The sequence below is a fragment of the Procambarus clarkii genome, chromosome 49 (assembly GCF_040958095.1).
Source record: "Procambarus clarkii isolate CNS0578487 chromosome 49, FALCON_Pclarkii_2.0, whole genome shotgun sequence".
Taxonomy (NCBI): domain Eukaryota; kingdom Metazoa; phylum Arthropoda; class Malacostraca; order Decapoda; family Cambaridae; genus Procambarus; species Procambarus clarkii.
The window spans coordinates 20,684,839-20,709,346 of record NC_091198.1 but is presented as its reverse complement, the minus strand read 5'-3'; the positions used below and the strand labels follow the sequence as shown (position 1 = coordinate 20,709,346).

Genomic DNA, 24,508 nt, shown 5'->3' with positions numbered 1-24,508 from the left:
GAGTTTGTTGGCAGTTAGCCAAAGATGGACTTTATTTAGCTCAGTATTCCCTGTGATATTAAGAGCAAGGGGGGGTAAGGACTGGAATAAATGAAGGTTATAAGCCAAGGATTGTTTAGCCTTTTAGTTGTGACTAAAAGGCTAAACAATCCTTGGCTTACAAAGGGAATACTTAAATCCATTAATAAAAAACATGACCTTGAGAAGAAGTATAGGTTAGGAATCGTCTCCAAAGAACTTTCAAAGAATTACTCGTCATTGCTATCTAAAATAATTAGAAGAGCCAAAACTAAATACTACGAAGATAAATTTACCCAAACAAAGGGCAACATTAAGAAAACATGGAGCACAATTTCACAAATATTGGGATCAAAGAAGATTTTAAATAACAAACCAATACTCCTGTCTAATAACGATGGTCGGCTTACAGCCTCTGATTTGAATTTGAATTTACTTAGTTTATCTCTTAAACTGGTTGAGAGAGGGGCATTAGTGATAGTTTTCTGTTTGGTTCATTTATTATGCACCCCATACCCATCTTGTGGGCGGTAGTGGAAGTGGTTACAGAGGTACATAATGGGTTCAGGGACTGAACCCCACAATTCATTTAGCTAAGCAAATTACAATCTTAATGTTGACCAGACCACACACTAAAAGGTGAAGGGACGACGACGTTTCGGTCCGTCCTGGACCATTCTCACAATCTGCTTGAGAATGTTCCAGGACGGATCGAAACGTCGTCGTCCCTTCACCTTCTAGTGTGTGGTCTGGTCAATATACTTCAGCCACGTTATTGTGACTCATCGCCTGCATACAATCTTGATGAGCTAGTTACAAAATTCAATACAGTCGTGACAGGGATCGAAGGTCATTCCACATTTTGGGTCCCTTGATTTGCAGAGGATAGTTTGGTTCGGACTCTTGGAATATGAAATAGATATTTGTTTCTAGCGTGGTGCCCATGGGTTCTGTTAAAACTCTCTAGGAAGTGTTTAAGATCAGCATTATCATTACAGTTCAGAGTTTACAGGGCTAACAACACTGCAAACTAGGCATGACAGGGCGGATCTCATTGAAACTTTTAAAATACTGAACAATTTGGAGGTTATCTTGAAATGATTTCGGGGCTTTTAGTGGCCCCGCGGCCCGGTCCTTGACCAGGCCTCCACCCCAAGGAAGCAGCCCGTGACAGCTGACTAACACCCAGGTACCTGTTTTACTGCTAGGTAACAGGGGCATAGGGTGAAGGAAACTCTGCCCATTGTTTCTCGCCGGCGCCCAAGATCAAACCCGGGACCACAGGATCACAAGTCCAGTGTGCTGTCCGCTCGGCCGACCGGTTCCCCGGATGTTGATGTAGGAGGATGTTGATCCGGACAATTTATGCAAAAGATCAGATGTAACACAAACGAGGAGCAACGGTTTCAAGCTCAAAAAGCCACAATGTAGGACTGAGAACAGATGGTTTTTCCCCCACAGGGTTATAAACCCATGGAACCGCCTTCCCGCTGAAGCCGTAAATGCCAAAACTGTTGGGGTTTAAAATGCAACTGGAAAAAAATCATCAGGGCAAATGTAGGGACCTTTGACAAGCTGCCAGCTTCCTGTCCTCGTCGAGAATGTTAGTGTTATTGGCCCTCAGATTGATTGATGAAGATTAAGCCACCCAAAAGGTGGCACGGGCATGAATAGCCCGTAAGTGGTGGCCCTTTTGAGCCATTACCAGTATCAATAGATGATATTGGAGATCTGTGGAGGTGCGACTGCACACTGCGTGACGGGAGATGACTCCCGATTTTTTTGGCCCTCAGGTAAATTCAGGTAAATATAGATTACACTTGGGGATGTACAATGACTTAATATATAACATATTAAAAAATTTAAGTATGGGGGCTGACTGCTGTCTGCGGCTTGAGTTCGTTATTGTTCTAATAGTTGATTTGTGTTGAGTAATTAGAGGACGTAGATGATTTTGGGTAGAAGAACCTTAAGCACAGATACCATAATTGAGATAAGGATAGATGAGAGAGTAATAGAGCGTTACCAGGGCAGGGCGAGGTACATAATATATCATTTTAGAACGAATGCCAACTGTTTTAGATTGTTTTAGCTATATTTTGTATGTGACTCTGGAAATTCAGCTTGTTATCAATGAAAACACCATTGATCTACAATATACATTTGAAACAGCGCACGGAGTCTGCCTCCACCACATCACTGCCTGTATAATGCATTCCATTTGTTAACTACTCTGACACTGAAAACAAAGTTTCTAGTGTCTCTGTGGCTCCTTTGGGGTACTAAGTTTTCACTTGTGTCCCCTTGTTCGTGTTCCCACCCATGCTAAATAGTTTGTCTTTGTCCACCCTGTCAATTCATCTGAGAAATTTGTAGGTGATGATCATGTCTCCACTTATTTCTCTGTATTCCAGGGAGGTGAGGGTTATATAGCTAGTCCCGTAACCTGCGTGACTCACCATAGATGTAAAGTGCCTTGTACAGAGACTGTTGTGAGCCTCTTGTTGAATCCCGTGTGGTATAAAAAGATTATTGATATGAATGTGTATATGTGTACATGGATGTATATATGTATCCAGGGACGTAAAGTTCAGCGCCCATAGCCTTTCCTCGTAGCTCATAACTCTCAGTTCTGGTGGAGAGCTAGTATCACAATTAATATGTTTGTCCTGCACACCTTCCCCCATGCAGTGGGGAGCGTTGGATAGGTTACAATCACTTAGTTACTATCTACAGTTAGCAAACTGGGGATTTGGCTAAGATTTCTGGTAGCAGATCATTTTGAATGAGATATTTGAACATTTGAACTCTGGTTTCCCCTCAAAACGCATAAATCTTTCGCCTTTTACTCTTGAACATTTTGTTATTGAATTGTCTCTGAATTCACGTATCCTTTCGCACTCCATCACATAGTGACGGAGAGTGTGCGAATAATTTTGTTGACACAGTTTACATTTGGTCAGGTCTACATCAGCAGATAATAAAAATTCCCAGAGATACTTATAGCCAAGTCTGCTAGCCGAACAGTAGTAACATCTAGGAGTTTGCTGATTTTATTGAATGATCCATAGATTTGTGGCTCTTTTTGCATGATAGTATGATGATAGATGGAATTACTGGTGCTTATTTCACTTTACCTCTGATCTACAAGATTTTAAGTTCTTGGTGTCTTTTGCTCTCAGACTGCTTATAGGCAATACAAGGTTATACTTATTTTCTCCATTAAAGGCAGATTATTTGGCTAATTCATCAGCTCTATCATGCTTTCGGAGGCCAACATGTGCTTGAATCCACATGAAATGAACTCCGTTACCATCATTAATAATTTTGTTGTATTTGTGTCTAGCTTCAGACACGGGCATGTTATTAGTGGAACCGCCTACCCGCTGAAGCCCTAAGCGCCAAAACCCTGTTGGGTTTTAAAATGTAACTTTAAAACATCCTCAGGGCAAATGGGGACTATTATTTTAATTATTATTATTATTATTAGTATTAGTATTATTAGTAGTAGTATTAGTAGTCGTAATAGTAATTATTTATTTATTTTTTCAAAGTGGGAACACTAGAGAAAACGTTAGAGTAGGAGGCGGCATCAGGGAGCGACCAGCGCATCACAGCAACAGTCTCACGCTGAGTCACGGCTCCTTCCCGCACCTCTTAAACCCCCTCTCCTCCTACAATAAAGTGCAAATACAGCCAATCAAGACGGGAAAAAGGCTCGTGCAGGCGCTGAAGGAGGAGTGTGACGCCGTTTTGAACCAGGAGGCTGCGTGGAAGTGTTCGGATTAGGGGCCCCCTTCCCCACCGGCCTCGTATTTGGCCTCTGCGCACCCTAGGCAGTAAATTTCGGACGGATGTAAAAACCAGTTATTGCGTGTGATCCAGTGCCTCGTATACTAACTACACACCGAGATATCCACCTACTCTGCCACTGGGTGTGGCCAGTAGTTGGATTGGTGACCATCACAAGACGACCCACTCGGGGCTGGCTTTGGCAGGAGGGTCAATAAATCAATTGTATCCAGAATGGTTTAATAATACTCTGGTAAGCTTTTATAGACTCTTTGGCTTTACTAATACATATATTATTATGCCAGATGAATGTTTCAAATTCTTGAATAGCCCAAATGCTTTAGTTCAATTGACAACATTTTCTTCTCTTGGAATATACAAATATAAATATTTATTCGGGTAAAGTACATACATACAAGGTGAGATACAAAAGTTGATGGATTTATAGATAGAGCTAGTACATACAATGCCTAAAGCCACTATTACGCAAAGCGTTTCGGGCAGGAAAAACACTAAGACTAAAACTTAATACTAATTGAGATTAAGCTATAAATTGTGCTGAGAAAAAATAAGAAAAAAAATGAGAAACGGCAGGGGAAAGCATGGCAGAAAAAAGCAAAAATACAATTTGGTCAACAAACATATAATTGATAATTATATTTTAGAGACAAAATGTTAATGAAAAAAGGTTGTTGGGCAGTTGAACTAAACCTATATGAACTAACTAATATATGTGGCAGCTTGTCCTTTCCTGAACAACTTTTTATACAGCTCATTTCATATTAGTTTACAACCTTACTACTGTAGCCTAGGCCTATATTACAAAATTAACATTTATCTAAGTTGCCAAAATATAAAGATTGTGATTCTGGCCTATGTATATATGAGGAAATTAAAATTTTCTGCACAATTTGTGTAAACTTAGGGGTGACCCAGGGGGACATGTGCACTATGGACAATCTTGAAGTTATCTTGAGATGATTTCAGGGCTTAGCGTCCCAGCGGCCCGGTCCTCGACCAGGTGTCCTTTTGTTACACACCCCCAGGAAGCAGCTCATAGCAGCTGTCTAACTCCCAGGTACCTATTTACTGCTAGGTGAACAGGGGGCATCAGGGTGAATGAAAGTCTGCCCATTTATTTCTGCCTCCGCCGGGAATTGAACCTAGAACCTTGGTACTACGAATCCTGAGCATTGTCCACTCGGCCGTCACCCCCCTTACATTACATGAAGTAATATAACATTTGAAATAAAATGCAAAAAACATGCAACTGTGGCAAAAATGGTATGCTCAGTATCCATGAGGTATTTTTTGTCGAGTTCCAACTGAAGTCCTGTTTTCTAGTGAAAATTAAGCTACCAGATCTAATGTAACAATACCTGTCCTATTCGACACGAATTCTCATGCCTACTTCACTCTGGCTCAACGTTGATGATGAGTGGATATCCGGATACCTGCTCCATCTGGGGACTGTTGCCTAACAGTGGGATTTGTCTCATTAACAATGTTATATAAACAATGTTATATATTGACAATGGGTCAATATATAACTGCTGTTCTTGTTGTCTTAGATTCAGCTACTAGGAACAAAAAGTTCCAAGTAGCACAGGCTATGGTTAGCCCGTAGTGGATACTGCTGTCTGGCATTCCTCTTAAACTGTATGCTTTCCGATGTCTAGTGCCTTTACTGTCTGAGGTTGCAGGGATATAGAAAAATTTTGTTTGTTTTCCTATTTTCTGGTTGGTTCTTCGGGTGGGAAATTGGTGTCTTAATGCTAGCTTAGCCTGGCGATGCCTAGCTGGTTTTTGACGGGTTCCTGGTATGCTCACAGGGTGCGATGGGCATCTGGCTCCTGCTCTGCTGGAGATCGCTGACGAACATAGATGAATTTTGTCTGGTTAGGTTTAGAGTATTTGAGGGTTATGATTTTTCTGTTTGGCTCTGGCTTTATTTCGATTATCCAGAGTTCACAGGATGCTTGACGCATTATCACATGGGGTGACAGGGTGTTGAGTGATAGTCCAGAAAGTAAGTGAAGGTTAACAGACAACTAGAAGATTCGCAGAAATAAAGAACAAAAATCTGCCTAAAAACTCTGCAGATGAATCAGAGAGGATCTAAACTGCTTGATACCTGCTTGATGGGGTTCCTTGAGGCACTTCTTGGAGGAAACAATCTAGTTTCCTCTTGAAGATGTCCACGGTTGTTCCGGAAACTATTGGCATCGCCTCAAAGGTTTCAAAATATACTAACAAGAAAGGCGATGAAAGAGGTATCAAATAATATTTACAGTACATGGAAAATACTGGCCAGGTCCCAAATTTGCAAGATAGTCTGTTATGGATTGGTCCCTTAAGCACCCCCTCGCTCGAGTTTGATGGGTACTCGTTGTCTTTGCTATCAGACAATGATCATTCTTTCCCTGCCATGCTGCTTGCTGGGTTGGTGATGCCTATGATACTAACTCCTGTGAGATATGTTCTCACTGGGTCTGTGTTTATGGATTCTGCTTCCCTGCTACTGCTTTACCAGGTAGGTTTACTTGAGTTAGGTGTTTGCAACATATTAATCCACTGGATGCCCCAGAGTTGGCCTCTATGGTGTTTAGGGACTTAAAATTGGAGGTGTTGGTGACTCCCGCCTGGACTAAGTCCACACTTTCTCTTCCTTCCCCTGCAGGTGTGGTTCTTGCTTCTGATCTTGTCCATCTTTCCCACAGTTTGGGCTCCGTGGCATCTGAGGGTTTCGGAGTCGAGTCTAGGTTTAGCTCGGGGTGTGGTTCGGCCTTTATCGGAGGTGGTCCCATGCATGTTGATGGCAGAGACAGTTGAGCCCTCTGGTCCCACAAGGATTTTGGGGCATTGGGATGGTGGTTGTTAAGCCTTCTTGGGGAGGACACCTTCCTGTCTCAGGTGTTGGGCAATGACTGACTACATGGTCTCATTCCTCCCCGCTCATTCCGACCGGCTCCCTTCCAAGGGAGCCGGTTGGCCGAGCAGACAGCACACTGGACTTGTGATCCTGTGGTCCTGGGTTCGATCCCAGGCTCCGGCGAGAAACAATGGGCAGAGTTTCTTTCACCCTATGCCCCTGTTACCTAGCAGTAAAATAGGTACCTGGGTGTTAGTCAGCTGTCACGGGTTGCTGTTACTGTTAACCCTCTTTTTTTTGGGAGGTGGTGGTGGCATTTGATTTGTTCTGCCTTGAGTCAACAGGCCATGTTGGCCTGTTCTTCAGATCAGCTTGGTCTCTTACCTTTTTGGCCACCTCCCCCTTTTCTCTTCTCTTTCCTAAGGATGGTGTTGCACAGGTTGTTTCCATGGCTGCTTTTCTTACAGCCCCATTGATCGATTGTTTTCTTAGGGTTCTGCCCCCTTTTGGAGGCAGAATGGTTCTGAGGAGATTTCCTTTTTTGCTTGATGTTGCAAATCATGCACCACGGAAGGATTGTTCTGCTTTGGGTTCATGCTAGCCCCTTTTGCGATTTACTTCTTTGATGCTGCCATGGGGAAGCATCTGACTCATTTTGCCAGCTCCTGGTCCTGTGATTCATAGGTCATTTTCAATGGCCTTCGGTGGAGCTGGTCAATTCCTTTTTTGTATTTGGAGTTGGGCTTTTTGGGTCAGTCCTCTTTTCCCTGTACTACATTTGGTCAATGCAGGTTGGTTGAACTTGGGGACATGGTCGAGATGGCTTTGTCACTTCATTGTGTGTTCCACTTGTTCTGGTCCTGAAGAGGGATTCGGCAGACTTACAGTACATCCTCACTCTCGGGTCTGAACTGCTTCATTTTCCTGTCTGACTTTCCACATGAACACTTGGGCCCAAGTTCCAACCCAAGTTGGGCCCCAACCTGTGCCCAAAACGATATGCATACTAGTGGCTGTACAAGAATGTAAGAACTCTTGTATTGTATATATAAATAAATATATAAGTAAAGTTTCCTTACTATCACAACCTGGAGCTTGGATAGTGTCTCTGGACTTTCAGGATGCTTATTGGCATGTCCCAATACATCCCAGGTTTAGGGACTAGCCAGGTTTTGTTCTGGGACATAAGGTTCACTGTTTCAGGGGTCTTCCCTTTGGCTTGAATCTGTGCCCCCCCCCCCCCCCTCCCCTTTATGTTTACCAGGCTGGTGCAAGTCATTTTGGCCCAACTACATCTGTTAGGGGTTCATGTGTTTGCTTACTAAAATGATTGGTTGACGTGGGACCCAGTCAGTTCATGTGTGTCAGTAGAACAGAAATCTGGATCTTTCTCAGCTTGCCAGGTTTGGGTTCCTGGTGAACTAGGGGAAGTCCCAGTTGGTTCTGTCCTAGGTTAGGAATTGACAGGGCCTTGTTTGGGACTCACGGTCAGCATCTCTTTGTCTCCCTTGGGCAGTTTTGCTCTGCCTGCATCGTCATTGCCATCTGGGGTTGCATTAGCCCCAGGTGACTTGCTTGCTGGTTGAGCAGTTGTGCAGGGAAACCTGAACTTTTCCTGCATTGTCTTTTCTCTGGGCAGGGTTTGGCTACAGGCGTGTTACAGGTTTCTCTGGTTCTGCCCTTTCCACCGCTTCCAGTGTAGGAAATATTCACCTCTATTCCAAAGGAAATAAATGCGAGTTCAAAAAGACTAAAGCAATGCTGGTAGTATAAAAATCTATTCCTTCCAGAGTACCATAAACTAATAATAATAATATTATTTATAATAATTATAAAACAAATGCTAAATTAATCCTGTTTATAAGATTGGTTAAATGAGCTAAACAAAATTGTCTTAGCTGTTATGATGAAAGAGGCAGTTATATGGACTTATTGAAGTAAAAGTTCCTTCCTGGAACTACTAAATATTTAATTGGGGTTGGATTTAACATCTACATTCGCTGACCACTGCTACCAACTCCCTGTGAATAGGATTTTATAAAGCGACTTGATTTTTGAGATAATATGTTGTTTGGTGGGGCACTAGTTTGTAATTATCTTTCTAGTTTAATCCAATAAAATAGTCAGTAATGTTTTATCCACAGAAGATTATTATTATAGTACTGTACTGTTATTAATTTGAAATGTATATTGACAATCAAATCCTGATTAAACACATTGCATGGAATTAATTATTTCATTAATAAAGATAATGATTTGAATAATGACACTGACTTATTAATGTATTTTAATTTTCCATCATGACTGGGCTACTATTTAGGGTTAAATAGTTAGTGGTTTGGCATCCAATGGAAATGATACCAAATCTAAGGACAATAACAACCAAAAACTGCCCTGATAAGTCGAAGTCTGGAAGCCCCGAGTCTGTGGATGCAACTTGCAAGCTCAATTCGCTTGACTTCGAGCTGGGCTTGATATTGTGATGTTAACTGAGATGAGTTATGGCGTCTTAACCACTGTACTGCGCTACCTGTGGTATCATGGGAAATGGAGGGGGTGCCACCCTACATTTTATTTTTATTTTATTTTATTTATACAGTATATACAAGAGTTCTTACATTCTTGTACAGCCACTAGCATGCATTGCATTTCAGGCAAGTCTTTAATCCTAATTTTCACACATCCCCAGGAAACAGTTCGTAGCAGCTGTCTTAACTCCCAGGTACCTATTTACTGCTAGGTGAACAGGCTCATCAAGGTGAAAGAAACTCTGCTCATTTGTTTCCGCCTCTGCCAGGGCTCAAACCCTTAGGACTACGAACCCCAAGCGCTGTTCACTCAGCCACCAAGCCCCCAGTGACGTTTGTTTGAATAGCGTAAGATTCGAAACTCCTGCGGGGCACACGGGCTCACATCCTGTTCTTCAGGACTCCAGTAAGCAGATACCATTTGGAAAAAAAACAAAAATGGCTGCATCCTTCCTGACTGAGAGTACCTCAGTACTGCCAGAGCAACAAAGGCTGGTGCATGCAGCTGGAGCTCACAGTACAGATGTACAAGTCAGGGCCACACCACCACTTAATAATCATGAATAAAATGAGTAACTGCAATTATTTTGTGATGATAGTGTCATAGGTGATCTTGACTACAATAGAAATTGTGTACAAGGTTCACATATCAGTGAACTTACTGCTAGTTATGATGCTTACAGCAGAAGGCACACAGAAGGCACTCAACCCCTGCAAGTACAATTAGGTGAGTACATTCACAGCACATAGCCGAGGTTTGTGAATGTACGCATCATGCAAAAAGACCTCGTGTTCCTTTAGAAAATAATTTTGTGGAAAATGATTCATATTCATGATTTAGTCACAGGAATCTAATAATAATAATAACGGCAGTGTTAGAAGTAATAATAAAGACGTACTTTGTATATTTCTGGGTAATTTGGTGTGCCAGGTAACCTCAGCTGCTTGAGTCACCTGGTTATAATGTGTACCTCTATATGTACTATGCTAAGATTTCATTACCACACATCAGAATTACTTTGTGGTGCTTTACAGTTTATAAAACATAGATAAATGTATATAATGTGTGTGTGTACTGTAATAAGAACAAAAACACTGATCTTAAAGTATAAAATGTCATAAGATAGAAGCACCATATTTTTTTGCATAGCGATGTTCCACACACACATTTAACTATACAAATTCCTCAAAATTACACTATTGAATAATATTACAGCAAAAGACTGAATATAAAATGATTAAAAGATCTTGAAATAATAATGTAAAAATATATTTGGGGCAGCCCCTACCACACTCAGCTGTCAGGTGCTAGGCTGACCTTAAATTCGTTGTTCTGTGTGTATAAACTCACAGCAGACCATCTCGGTGGTTTGTTATGGTGCACAAAAATGCAGATAGTTATATAGACTGTAATTGAGTGTATGTAGTGTAATAACAGCGAAAGCACTGTTTGATCTCGGAATATAATATACATGTTAAGGCACTGCAGGTATTTCCGCTTATGTTATTTTTCCTGTCTATTGTAAACTAAGTGTCAGTCACTATGGTATATTTTTCAATGCGTTACAGTACACTTTATTAAATAAATCATAATGTTAAGCTCTACTAGCACTTGAAAGTCACAAGATATCTTGTGTTGTTCACGGACACTCGATAGATCTTAATAGCCGACTGTGTGTGTGTGTAATGAGCAGTTGGAACTAGAGGGTAACCTATCTGCTACTGAGCAGATTGTGTATTGGTTGGTGGCTGCTATTTTGGTGAGGATGATCACAGATTCCTTCTCTCTTTGCCTCTGTGAAGGGACCAGGTTTTGGCCTTGATTCCAGAGGAGGATTTGTTCCCCAGTAGGCTCTTACCGACTCACAAATGTCTGATGTGACTGTATAGGAGAGGAGCTAGTCAGAGCAGCTAACAACAGAGAGCCACCTTGGACCCATCTGGAGGCGTTTCATTTCATTCAATGCTGATTTTCCTCTTCGCATTTAGTAGTCTTGACACTCATCCAGGGTTAATTGCATGTAAACCTCTCTTGCACTACCTATCAATTTGCTCTGTTCCAGATCATCCTGTTCTGACTGGCCACTCTCTCAAAGTCCCCAAGCATTCAAAACAACAACACTCCTTATTCTATTATAGATAGATATCTTGTTACATGTAACTTACATGCAAGTTAATTTCACTCATCCAATTTGTTAGAATTTACTGCAGTGTCACTACCCAATTAGGTGGTAGATTTCAAAGAATGTTTCCCAAGTAGACCAGAATCTGTTCTACCTGAACTCAGTCTGTAGGTGACTTGAACCTTTCTACCATATCTCGTAGTGAATTTTGCAATGTGATGTGTTCAAACTTATATGTGGATTACTCTGTGTATAGATGTGCAGAGGCTCTTTGTCTCTTTCCATCATAGAATTTAATTGGATATACTTCACCCATTCAAATCATATTGAAACTTTTATATCTGGAAGGATTGTAATTACAAATAATTGAAACAGTATAAGGTTAATTTTGTTTGATGTCTTATGGCACAAAAAACTTTTGTTTGATGTGTTATGGCAAAAGAAATTGAATATCTTAACAGATTACTGATGATGTTTTCTTTTTTGCAGCTCATCTCAACACCAGAAATGTACATTGAATGTCAACACCCAATCATAACCTCCAGCATTTGACAGAAATACTGGATGCATATGGTATAAAAGATTCCAATGATGATGCGAAGCATATATTAGAAATACCACAAATGCAGTATCGGCATCCTGCATCTTGGTCGTTATTTTAATCTGCTGTAAATTACATCTAGTTCATGTAAGTTAATTTCACTCATCCAATTTGTTATAATTTATTATACTATCACCCACTGAAGCACAAGTTTACGCAGTCACCACATTGACATAAGACTTGTATCCTAAAGGCCATTATGTTACATTGTGTATGTAGTTTGTTACATTTAATAGTGTTGTGATAGCATTGAGATCCTAACTTTGTCTCTGTACTTGCTAACATCAAATAGTTTTGTTGTTAATTTTTATACAGCTGTGTAAACCTATTTTCTCCATGAAACATTTCTGATCCTCATGAATATTCTTCTGTTTTCATTTTTCATTGGCTTATTCATGATTGATTCATAATTGAATGATTCTCAGTATGAGAATGATAAAAATAGGATTTTGAAGAAAAATACGAGACTTAGACGGCATTAGAATTTTGACAAAACTGAATTTATTGCATAAAATAAACAATATGCAAGCAATGTATCACTTAAACAATTAAGGATATATAATCCCATTCAGTAACTACTGTAGTTTTCATTACTAGAAAAATTTAGTAAACTATTTGTACTTTCATTGAAAAGAGAGCCTAGGCCCTTCATGGTAAATCTCTTGAAAATTTATGGTAATTGTTATAATTCCATGTATTGTTCATGTATTTTATGTACTGTGAAATGTATTAATTTATTTTGTACAGAACACATGTGAATGTTGACTTTAAATATAAAATTATTTTGGCACTGAAGTGTAGTGTTGAAAAAATAATTATTTTGTATTCAAAGTTAAGAGATCTTTCAGAAAAAACATCTTTAGTGGAATATATAAACTGTGTATTTATATATATATCTATATATAGGTGACATCCATTGCTCAGTATTTCAAGTCTTCTTATAAGTTATGCTTAGTAATACATGCCAAAGTTTGTAGATGAGAGGAATAATATCAACGTCAAAATATTCCTAAGAAATATAATTTAGCATACAAGTAATTTAAGGCAGGAAATTGTTTACTATATTGACATTCTTCATGTCTGCCATAGAAGCCAATTTAAGAGTCCATATAGAAGAGAGAACATATTTATGTTCAGAATGTCCAAAATTCTTTTCGAACAGCAAAAGTCTGGCAGCACACATGAGGTGTCACCCTGTCAAGAAGCTATATCCGTGTCCAGTGTGTCAGAAAATTTTCAAACACAGTTCTAAGTTAGCTAAACATAGTGTAGTTCATACAGGTGAAAAACCTCATCAATGTTTAATTTGTGGTAAAAAGTTTTCATTCAATTATGAACTTGTTCAACATACAAGAATTCATACAGGGGATAAAAGATATCAGTGTCCAGTGTGCTTGAAAGATTTTTCAAACAAAATTGCTCTAGTAAGACATAAAAGAGTACATACTGGAGAGAAGCCATATCATTGCTCAATATGTCTGGCAGCATTTAAACAAAATGGTCATTTGCAGATACACATGAGACGCCATACAGGAGAAAAACCATACCAGTGTCCAATATGTGAGAAAGGTTTTACAGTAAATACTAATCTAGTAAAACATATGAGAGTTCATACAGGAGAGAAGCCATATGAGTGTTCAGTATGTCCTAAGGCATTTCCCAAAAAAGATACTCTAATAGAGCATATGAGAATTCATACAAGAGAGAAACCATACCAATGTTCTGAGTGTTTGAAAGGCTTTTCAAGAAAATACAGCTTAGTATTGCACAGCAGAACTCATACACGAGAGAAATCATACCAGTGTTCAGAGTGTTTGAAAGTTTTCTTACAGAGAAACAGTTTAATTAAACATTTAAGAGTTCATACAGGAGAAAAACCATTTCAGTGTTCAAAGTGCCTGAAAGAATTTGCAAAAAAGGCTTCTTTAGTGAATCATATAATCATTCATTCAGGAGACAATCATAGTGTCCAGAGTCTAAGAGCTTTCAGAAAGATTTCATCAAGCACAAGATGAGAACTCCTGAAGAAAATAACCAAAGGTAAATTATAAGTTGTTATTAAATATGCCATATTTGCACTAGTGTAAGTGAATTACAAAAACAATCTCTTAGAGTTCAGCAATTTAATACTTAGGTCATTAAATATTTTTAGGATGTTTACTATTAACACACATAATATTCAGGGCTGCATACACTTTGAATGTTAAATCTGTTTAAAGGTAAATATACCTGTGTTTCATAAGATAAAATTACAAGCAAATGATATTTTTTAAAACTAAATATATTTGGCATTTGGATACAACAATTAAAAGCCGTCAAAAGGAGAGAGATGTTATTTGAATTTTACTCAAAATGTGATTTAGAACAAGAAGCAAAATGTTATTAGCACATTAAATAGCAAATTATTGGGAGAACTAAAGAATGTTAATTAAAGAAGAGAAGAAGAGTGGTATGAATAAACACATTTACAGTAGAATCTAAATTGTGAACAATGTCAAGTTTATGGAGACCTCATGAAACATGGAGTTCAAAAAAATAATGATAAAGAACTTGATGGAGACTTGGGTTCTAGGCCAATATTGAATATTGGTACATAAAATAAATTATGTATTTAATGTAAAACATAAACAATGACAATATAGCTCTTAAAAAGCAGAATAAACTTTGCTGATTTAAGTCAAAGTTATTTTCTTTATAAAAAAATAAAAAGAGTAAAAGGAAATTGAAGGGGTATATGGTGACATTATCTTCTGTTCAAGAAACAATCAATGAGAGAGAGAGAGAGAGAGAGAGAGAATGATGATGCTAGGATACAAGTATTGAACATTTATGTAAATAACAATTTCAACCACACTACATGGAAGTGTTTATTTCTAAAATAGTGTGGAAATAAACACACTATTTCCACCATAAAATGTGGAAATAGACGATTTATATGACATGGGCAGGGATCACTATGCCTTGGACCTAAGCAGTGGCTGGGTGAAGTATAAAATTTCAGATGGGCAGTGGTTTGCTGCCTCTGAAATTTTTACTATTGTAGCCGTCTAGAGGTAGAGCTCTTGCCTAACACTCATGGGGTCAAGAGTTTGAGTTTCCCGGAGCCCAAGCGAATGAAATTTTCTGTAAATGCTTCCTCAGTAGCTCCTTGATGCTTATGCATTGTTACTGCTAAGCCAAAGGATCATGATAGGCATCTGACACCCACACTGTTGCAGTGAGACATAGAGCCAGAATCTTTCTCTTCAAAGCGGGGAGATCTTGAGGATCAGCAGTCGACGCAAAACTGAGGAAACCACCAGAAAGGTTAGGTGAAACAAAAATCTTAGGACTTGAAAGAAAAGGAAGGAAGAGGAAAAGATAACAAGCAATAATTTGCTGTAGATGAACAGCCACACTCATTTGGTATTGTTTGGCTCAAAGGCTAGAACCTACTTCCTGTTTCCTTATCCACAGTGTATAGCTTTTATTTTGATCCAACTTTAGACCAAGGTTCTGTTCCATGGTGGTCAGCTTGCTCCATGAGGGCAAGTTGGGTTCTCTGAGGAGTTGGGTTCCTTCTCTGTGGGGTCAATCCTTTTTGAGTCATCTTGCTTCTAGGTAGTGTGTTGGACTTTCTTGCCACCACAAGGCCTATTTGTGATGAGATGCAGTTAGTTGTATGGTAGTGTGTATGTTGTGACTGGTCCTGGGTTTGGGATATTCCCAAACATTTCAGGGTTGGTCTGGGACCCCAGGATTACCTTCCACTCACCAATGCTGGGATCATGTAGTGTGGACCCTGTTTTGTGTTGTATGAAGTCCTCATCATCATTTTCTCTGTTTTTCATGGTTCAATCTCCTCCTCCTTTGTTCAAAGTGTTCAAGTGAAATTGACTGTTTTAAGTCCATCATGGACTTGATTTATCAAGCCGAAACTGAGGAAGAAAAGGGAATAAACTATTATAGAGTAAGATTGGTGGCGAGGTGCAAAAGGATGAATGAAGGCATGAATACCTGCTCAGTGACACCCAAAATATTTATTCTCTTACAGTTTTGTGTTATTGTTTAGGTTATTATTATAAATTTGGTGTAAAATTATTTACAATTATTTATTCTAGATTATATATGTTATATAAAAAAAGGTGTATTGATAATAGATTATGCATGACCACTGAATATACAATGGTTTATGAATATTTCAACATTCCTTATTTATTTGTCATCATGGATAAAGAAATTGAAATGTGCACTCATGATCAGTCTATGTAACTGTAAAAGTAACACAACTTTTATACTACACTGTCAGGTAATTGCAATTAACTCAAAAAAATAACACAGGAGCAAAAGAATTATTGTCTTGACTGATGGGAGGTTGGCCGAGGTGTGATCTGGTTGGTCTTCTGATACTTTGGCTTGTCCCCTGATAAGCTCTACCCACACACTGCTTATGTGTTCGAAAAAAAAAAAATCTGAGATTATGTGATGCATTTTAGCATAATCAGAATGTTGACTGTTGAAGTATGGGTGACTCATTTTAGCATCATCAGAATGCCTAAGTATTAAAGTATCTTGTAGAACATTTCAGTAAAGATTCCTGTCCTCTTGCCTCTTTTTCTTATGGTTCAACACTGCTTGCTCTTAAGAGAAGCTTGTCCTCCTTGGCCTTCCTCCTACCACCATAATTGGCGGTGGAAAATGGCTCTGGCGAGGTTACATATTGGCCATTCAGGTTTAACTCACTAGCACTTAATGGAGCATTGTCCTCCTCCTTATTGTCCTAACTGCATTGTCCCTCTTCCAGTCATGCACATCCTTGTTGAATCTCCTGATTTTCAGGACTTGCATGTACAGTATCTTCCTTCCTGTCTGTCCCTCGCCATCACTTGGCCTTCGATAGAATCCTTGGTGAATCCGATATCTTTGATATTGCTCGCCTTGTGAGCTTTTGTTCTTGTATTGGCATCCTTTAGTGATATTTGGCACCTTTTGATTATCCTGAAACTGATGGTGCTGCATAGTCTTCCTGGCTTGGTGTCGCCTTTTGATAATTACTGTACTTAATCAGGATGGACCAAAACGTTCTCGTTTCTCCATCTTCTGATATGTGGTTTGGTCATCATCTTTCTTAATCATTAATGCCATTCTTTTCAGATAGATGACCTAATGTCCTGCTCTTGTGTTTGTATATTTAATAGTATTTCATTCCTTTGATTTAGTTCATCAAAGTACTATTCCTATATGGTCATAGTGGCGTGGCACCTTTATTTTCTAAAATGCATTCCCATTTTTTCCTTATAAATTGGAGTTTATTTGTCCATTATTTGATTGTGCTTAAAGTGTTATTGCAAAGCATGTTGAATGCTTACTGTATCATTGCTACTGATGGCTAATAGTGTAAAGTCAACTTGTATTAGGATGACAAATACTGAGCCATGTTATGGAGAGTAACCATCACATATTTGCAAGGTTACGTTTCTACAGATCACATGAAATGTCACGTGGTGAATTCCATTGTAGAAAAATTTAGGATTCCATTGTCTTTGACCTAGAGATCATTCATGTAAATGTCTGTGAATATCATATTAATATATCTGTTGATTTTCATTTTATATTGCCTATATTGATCCATTAGCCACTGTCTCCATTCAACCTGTCCTTCTACAAAGAATGTCGCTTCACTCGTGTGCGTTACACAAGGCCAAAAATTGTCATACTAGAAAGTGAAAGCGGCTCGCAAAAGAAACGTACTGTTCCATTTTCTGTTCTCAGGTAGGTTAGGAGAGGACAGTTTAAATTGGCCATTTTCTTGACGTTGGTAAACCTTAGGAGGACGGGCTGCTCCATTGGCTGTGTTGAGGATAGGAAACACAAGACTTGATATCATATCTTCTGAAGGAAATTTAACATAAGACAAGGGGGTTTTCCCCAGAAAAAAAAAATTTCCCACCACAAAGTCATTATACTGTACTATTTTCACAAGTTCATTGAAGGATACCCTATTGTTTCACAATAACATCAAGGTGATAATAACTTACTTCATAGATAGTGGGGCGAGACAGGAGCAGCTGATGTGCCACACTCTTGAAAGATGATGGGAGTGATATCTTCTCAAATTTATCAAAACCAATCTGTCCCCGGAGACCTCACAGTCTCACATCCAACCAAATGTCTTGGTGCTCACAGGCACGGTCCATGCCACAAGGATTCATAGATTTAATCAAATATATTGTGTGCCAACCAATTTCAGAACAAAATCTGCTGTTCAGGGCATTGCACTGTGATGCACTTGCTATAAGATTTGTACTATTTTAGTGTAATAATTGTTAATTTTGCACTGCATAGAATTAATGCAATAATCAATAACCCATTAACCACATCATTTGATGATGGATTGACCAAGTGACGAGTTAACTTGAACACGATGATTGACTGGGAGTAACTTACTGAGCAGAAACAGGTACAGTAGTTGCAAAAGCATGGGTAATTTTAAATAATTATATAAATAAAATATAGTAATAGAGAAATATGAACAACCAAATAATCAGTTGGGTAATATAATATATTTTACAGTTAGTTCTGACATTAATTTAGACATGTATTATCATAATATTTCCAAATACAGTATCTGCATATGTTGAACACCTTTTACTACTTTGAAGGAATTATAAAATATAGTACTGTATTAGTTGTCACTACTTTTCTTTTAAATATCTTAATATATTCTAATAAGTATTAATTGTATAGGATTGTAATACATTGGCATTCAATTGTGTAGAAACATGTCTCCAACTCCATGCTGGAACCTCATGTCTAAAAGAAACATTCACAAGAACCTTGCAGTAATATGTGAGTAAAACTCGATGAGTTCTACATGCACATTTAACATTGCCAAAAACTTTTGTACGTTCAGTATTTACAAAACTAAAAGCTGGCAATAAATTAACCATAAATAATCATTATATACAGTACATTACATGATCACAAGTAAATATGTATTTCATGATTGTCCATTAACCATAACTAAATTGTAGTTATGAAAATTGTTAACAGCTACAAGTAAATTTTTTTTTTTTTTTTTTTTACACTACATGATCACAGTTAAAGATCATTATATACATTGCATCATTGAACATTATTTAAAAAATGAACATATTACAATTATTTTCCAGATATTTAGCGGTGTCTTGTCATTTTTATATGCTGTCGGACTTGTATGTATTGTTTACATGACTTACTAAATACGTTCATTAATTTTGACCATAGTTATTTTTGGAGAAATGTTTGACTCGATATATTACCTTTATCGATTGATAAAAATGTCCACACATTGCGGTCCCTATTATGTCATACAGAATTTAATATATATGAACACCAAAACTTATTGTATTTCTCTCCTTTTATAAAACAGACATCATGGCCACTGCTTCATTAATAATTTTCTACAAAGTTTTACGTTCTATTCCAGAGTGTTATAGCAATATAAGTGAAACTCTACATATTGCCTGCCAAAGCCATAAATGCCCAAACACTCTTGAATTCTAAAATACAGCTGGAAAAAATCATCAGGGCAAATGGGACCTTTGACAAGCCACCAGCTTCCTGTCCCCATCAAGGCCACTAGAGTGTTAGTGGCTCCTCAGGTAAATATTATAGATGAAAGTCAATGGAATTATAGTTTGTCCTCGACTTCATAATACTGTATGTAGCATCCTTAGAAGCTTTATTGCTGTTCCCGATGGTAAAATGCACTAGAAAGATGACCTTAGATTATAAGAGTGGGGAGATAATTGACTAAATATAGAATAAAGCCATAAAGCCTCCCTCCTTACTCACTGTATACATATATTATTTTAAAATCTAAATGAGCTAATCGATACTATAAGAGTGTGTGAGTGTGTATTTGTTCAAAGTTGGAAGCTACACAGTTGGGGGCCAGCCTCACCCTTATTGGCAGAGAGAGAGAGAGTGGTCTGAGGTAAAGGATGAACATAGGCTGGTTGGTGGGGAGGGAGGGGGGGGTTTGGCAGAATTCAAAAGGGAACAGGATGTCGGTGCTACATTCAGAATGCCATGACAATTTTTGCCACGGCCCACCACAGCTAAATATTTTCAAAACTTAAAAATTGTTTAGAGTAATATGCACCATTATTCACTTATCTTGTGAAAATTTCCAGTAATTTGCCCATACTCGCACAAAACATGCCACTGATGGATGGGTAGAACGTCTAACAGATAGATGGAGAAATAGAGGGATGGATAAATAAATAAGACAGATGGACAGGTCAGAGGCAGACCTGAGCAATGCTGAGTACCCTCTTAGTATAAAATATTAAAATACACTTCAAATAAGAGAGGGAGCACCAAGTGAACCACACAATTATTATGAAATATGGGATTCAAACAAACCGGCAAGATGTGCATTACATTTATTTTGAAAACACAGGAAATGGGACATAACTGCACCTTCCCAGTCTCTTAGAGAAACTGAGGTAAACAACCTCGCAACTGTAAGGTGGGTGGGTTCCTCAAGAGCACAACCACACCACCTCGGATATGTCACGCCCAAGTCGTGTGGGGGCTATGCACTGGAAACGTACTTAAGAAATTCTCTCACACAACTCGACAATGGCAAATAAAACATAGCAATTAACATTGACAAAATATCTCCCACTTTGGTATATATTTTTAACTGAAGACAATTAGTTTAATAAAAATAAAAGATTCACTTTACATACCAGTCATTACAAGGTCTGTGATGATTTATCTAAATACTGTAATCATGCTCAATAAAATCTGATGAGAGTAATCAAAGGAGAGAGAGATATATAATGTTATTCACTGATCTATTCTCATCTTACTGTATTTGTGCCTGGGGATCTACAAACTATGGTCCTGGTGGTACAGTCGGGTTCGTTCTCAACTCACAATCTGGAATTCTAAGTTTGAATCCTGGCTGGTACAGAAATGGTTGGATGCATTTCTTTTCACCTCATTCACCTGTTCACCTAGCAGTAAATACGTGCCCAGGAGTTAGTCAGCTTGTTGTGGGATTGCACCTTGGGAAGGGTCAGTAATTCGACTGTGTGGGGGAAGGGGAGACCTCAATATAAGTGTAATGAATATAGGCTTGCTGAAAAGACTCGCCCAGATAAAGCTGTAGCAGGCCATTGTATTAACCTTTTTAATGACAATGTGATGTCTCACTACAGATAAGTGTTGAAACGTAGAGAAAACAAGTCAATAGACAGATTCTTAGTAAGACAAGCAAGCAGTGAGCCAAAGCCCAGGTCCTAGTGGTATGCCTGCAAAGAGTATTCCAGAAATGTCATCACTGCCTGATGTTATAATGGAAGGGGACTCGCCTTCCAAACACTAGCACCTCTCCTCCTTCCCCTTCCTCTTCCATACGGCAACAAGAGTCCTTGATGAAGGTAAGGTACCTATATAGTAAAAGATGTGAGTGGTATTCTGTATAAAATGTATTTTTAAGTTAATATTTTTGGGCGTGTGTGGAACGGATTAATTCAACTTACATTATTTCTTATGGAAAAATTTGTTTCGGTTTACAAATTTTCAGTGTATAAACCTGATCACGAAATGAATTAAATTCGTAAACCAAGGTTCCACTTAAAAGCACTGCATACACTCTCAGATGTATTTAGTATCTATAAAACTCTAAAGTGTAATAATAATCTAGACTTCAAATGCTACTTAGATAGCTGTTACTGCAGCCTTCTTACGAAAAAGCATTTAAGATCAGAAACAAGCAACAAATCATCACTTGATATTCCAAATGTATCACTAGATCAAAGCAGAAAGTGTACGATGCAGACAAAGGCTTTTAAATTATGGAAAGACCTCCCAAATGCAATAAAATGTTTTCCTATTCATTTTAAAAGGAAGAAATACCTAATTAATATCATGCTTCATAATTCTCACATTTCTTCATTCTAATTAGTCAATTTGAGAGTTGTTTGTGTAAACAAGAAAAACTATTTGTGTTATAGTTATCTCTAAAACTTGAATCTTAAATAAAGTAGTATATATTTTTCATCATAAATACTAAGGAACTACTGTTTCTTAGAAATACTGTGTTGTGTACTACTGTATATGCAAAATTTTCCTTAACAATTTACATGTACAGAATTAGCTTGCTTCTCATATTGTATCAAGTATTACTACCTCATTTAGTGTCGGGAATTAGCCCAGACTCTGACCAGGCATTCTGGTTGGTGGTCTGGTCAACCAGGCTGTTAGATGTTGCTATTCACATTTAAATTAAAATTAAAATCTTTATTCAAAAGAATTCATGCACAAAGAACATATAACTAATGTACAATTGTTGGGACAGGAGTTACACAAACTAACGAAGCCACTATTACGCAAAGCGTTTTGGGTTAAAGTTTAAATAATTTGGAATAAAATTATTTCAAGGTGTGAAGGGGTAAACATTTACTACTAAAAGAGAAGCTAACAAAAATTGAAAAAAGCTCAAGAAAAATAACAGATGAATACAATAAAAACAGGCACATATAATAAATAAAAAAAGACTAGAATGGATAAAGCAATGGTTAAAACAAGGACAACAAAGAGGCATGCTAAATGGGAATGAATCTGATTTGGAGAAATGTGGCAAGTGGGGTACCACAGGGGTCCATTTTGGGGTCAGCCCCATTTTGTCATATACATCAATTACATAGATGAGAATATTACAAATCACATCAAATTGGCAGATGACACAAAGATTTGTGGTGAAGAGGGAATGATAATGATGTTGAAGCCTTAGAGAGAGATCTACATGAACTGCACAAATGGTCAGATGACTGGCAAATGATTTTTAATATCAACAAATGCAAGACCAAGCACATGGGGTATAACAACCCATGCCACAACTATCAAATTAATGGCATTACTGTACATTACAGCAGATTGGTGAAGAAAAGGACCTTGGAGTCGGAATCAACCGATCAATGTAAGTTGCACAGCAGGTAAAGGCAGCAATAAAAAAAAAGGTAACCAAACACTTGGAATAATCAAGCAAACCTTTGACTAGTCAAGAAGTATCAGTCAGGTGCATTTCTCAAACAATCTGAATAGAATATTTTTGTAAAAACTCCAACTGACAAGGTTACTGCACAGTAATTTCAAGCTGAAGCTAGCCATTAACAAATACAATACTTTAATGAGAAGTTAAACTTCTCTTATACTTCCAGAATGCTACCTTAATGCTTTAACACTCAGTCTAGTAAGATTAACATGGATGCTATGTCTCTTCCTACATTAGGGACACTCAATGAGGTTTATCACTCATATGCATTATCTGACAATTTGTCAAATGTCCAAGATGATTCAGTCTTTTCCCGCACTCTACAGGCTCGTGTGGCCTCTCATTACATCCATTTATAATACAGTGGCACCTCGATTAACGAGCATTTCGAGTAACGAGTAAGCCACTCGCAGAACGTTTGTCTCTACTAACGAGCTTTTCCTCGATTTACGAGCATTTCCGCTGGTTCTCGGATACCTTTTACGACAGTTTTGTTGTTGTTTCGCAAGATGAGTTTTCCACATGACGAGTTTGGTGCCGGAACGGATTAAACTCGTTAATCGAGGTGCTAATGTAGTTGCTTAGCCATAATATTTGTGGATTAACTTCAGTGCATTATTTACTTCACAATCAAGTGTAAACAATAACTTTTAAGCAATGTTCTTTTATTTTTCAAAATATATTTCTGGGTTATCTTCATTATCAACAGTTGACTATAAACTTACCTGAAATTGTATTTAATATTTAAAAGAAATACTAGCTTTTTAATATTTTTTATTTCTCATACTACAAACCCAACATTTTGTAGATTAGAATGCAACAAATTTGCTTGTATAATGCCTTTGAGCAAGTTTTTTTTTTTTCATACTTGTCATATTTTCAGTTGGTTTAATGTTGCTTTGTGAGTCAAGTTGCTGTTCATATAAATTCTTTTGGCTCGCAGAACTGTCACACGATGATCACAATGGATTGAGCTTCTCCCAGACATTTCCTATGAGAAAGTAATATATAAAATCAGCATTAAATGAAATGATATGCCATTTTCTGGGTGAGCCCCAATGGCTCCCTGAAGGTAACATCTCTATTGTGTGTAATGTCAAAAAGTTACCATCAGTTGTGGAGTTTTCTGGCCTGATGGAGACTCGGAGCCAGAACCTGGCCTCCTCACAGAGGCGTAGGGAACAGTGGCATTAAACTTTTTTTATATGCCACCACCAGGGAAGGCACCCCACAAAGTCAGCAAAGCAAAACAGACCACACTTGGCTACATTCTATACCTGCAGACTTGAGAACGGCAATAGAACTCGCCCAAAAGTAGATAAACAAACAACCAAAAATGTTTTGATCCCGCTCACATTTGGTTACCCGCTGCAAGTCAGTCAGTTCAACAAATGATGTGAAGCACCTGACTTCCTGTGAAAGGGAGGGTGACAGGGAGCCACTGGGGCTCGCCCAGAAATTGGCATTTCATTACATTCAACGCTATTTTCTGGGAAAAGCTCCATGTAGCTATCTACCCACAGAGAAGAAAAAGGAGGACAGACC

General features: G+C 38.2%; 2 protein-coding genes across 4 annotated transcripts in view; one reads left to right on the top strand and one right to left on the bottom strand.

Annotated features, from left to right (window-relative positions):
* Positions 1-3,589: 3,589 nt before the first annotated feature.
* On the top strand, positions 3,590-22,975 carry LOC123763195 (zinc finger protein 271). Of its 3 annotated transcripts, XR_006773406.2 has the most exons (4): positions 3,590-4,063; positions 11,823-12,021; positions 19,382-19,556; positions 22,842-22,975. XR_006773406.2 is itself a non-coding variant. In XM_045750222.2 (2 exons), the coding sequence occupies exon 2, from the start codon at positions 13,011-13,013 to the stop codon at positions 13,947-13,949; it is 939 nt and encodes a 312-aa protein (XP_045606178.1). In that variant the 5' UTR covers positions 3,591-4,063; positions 11,823-13,010; the 3' UTR covers positions 13,950-19,293. The 3 variants fall into 3 exon arrangements, 1 of the variants encoding a protein (XP_045606178.1); XR_011222447.1 differs by having other exon boundaries at positions 3,591-4,063; positions 11,823-19,556; XM_045750222.2 differs by lacking the exons at positions 19,382-19,556; positions 22,842-22,975 and having other exon boundaries at positions 3,591-4,063; positions 11,823-19,293.
* LOC123763194 (zinc finger protein 98) overlaps positions 20,327-24,508 on the bottom strand; it is a 14,822-nt gene continuing 10,640 nt past the window's right edge. Inside the window, exon 4 of the mRNA XM_045750221.2 lies at positions 20,327-23,954. The gene's annotated coding sequence lies outside the window, so the exon portion shown is untranslated. The remainder of the gene's footprint in view (positions 23,955-24,508) is intronic.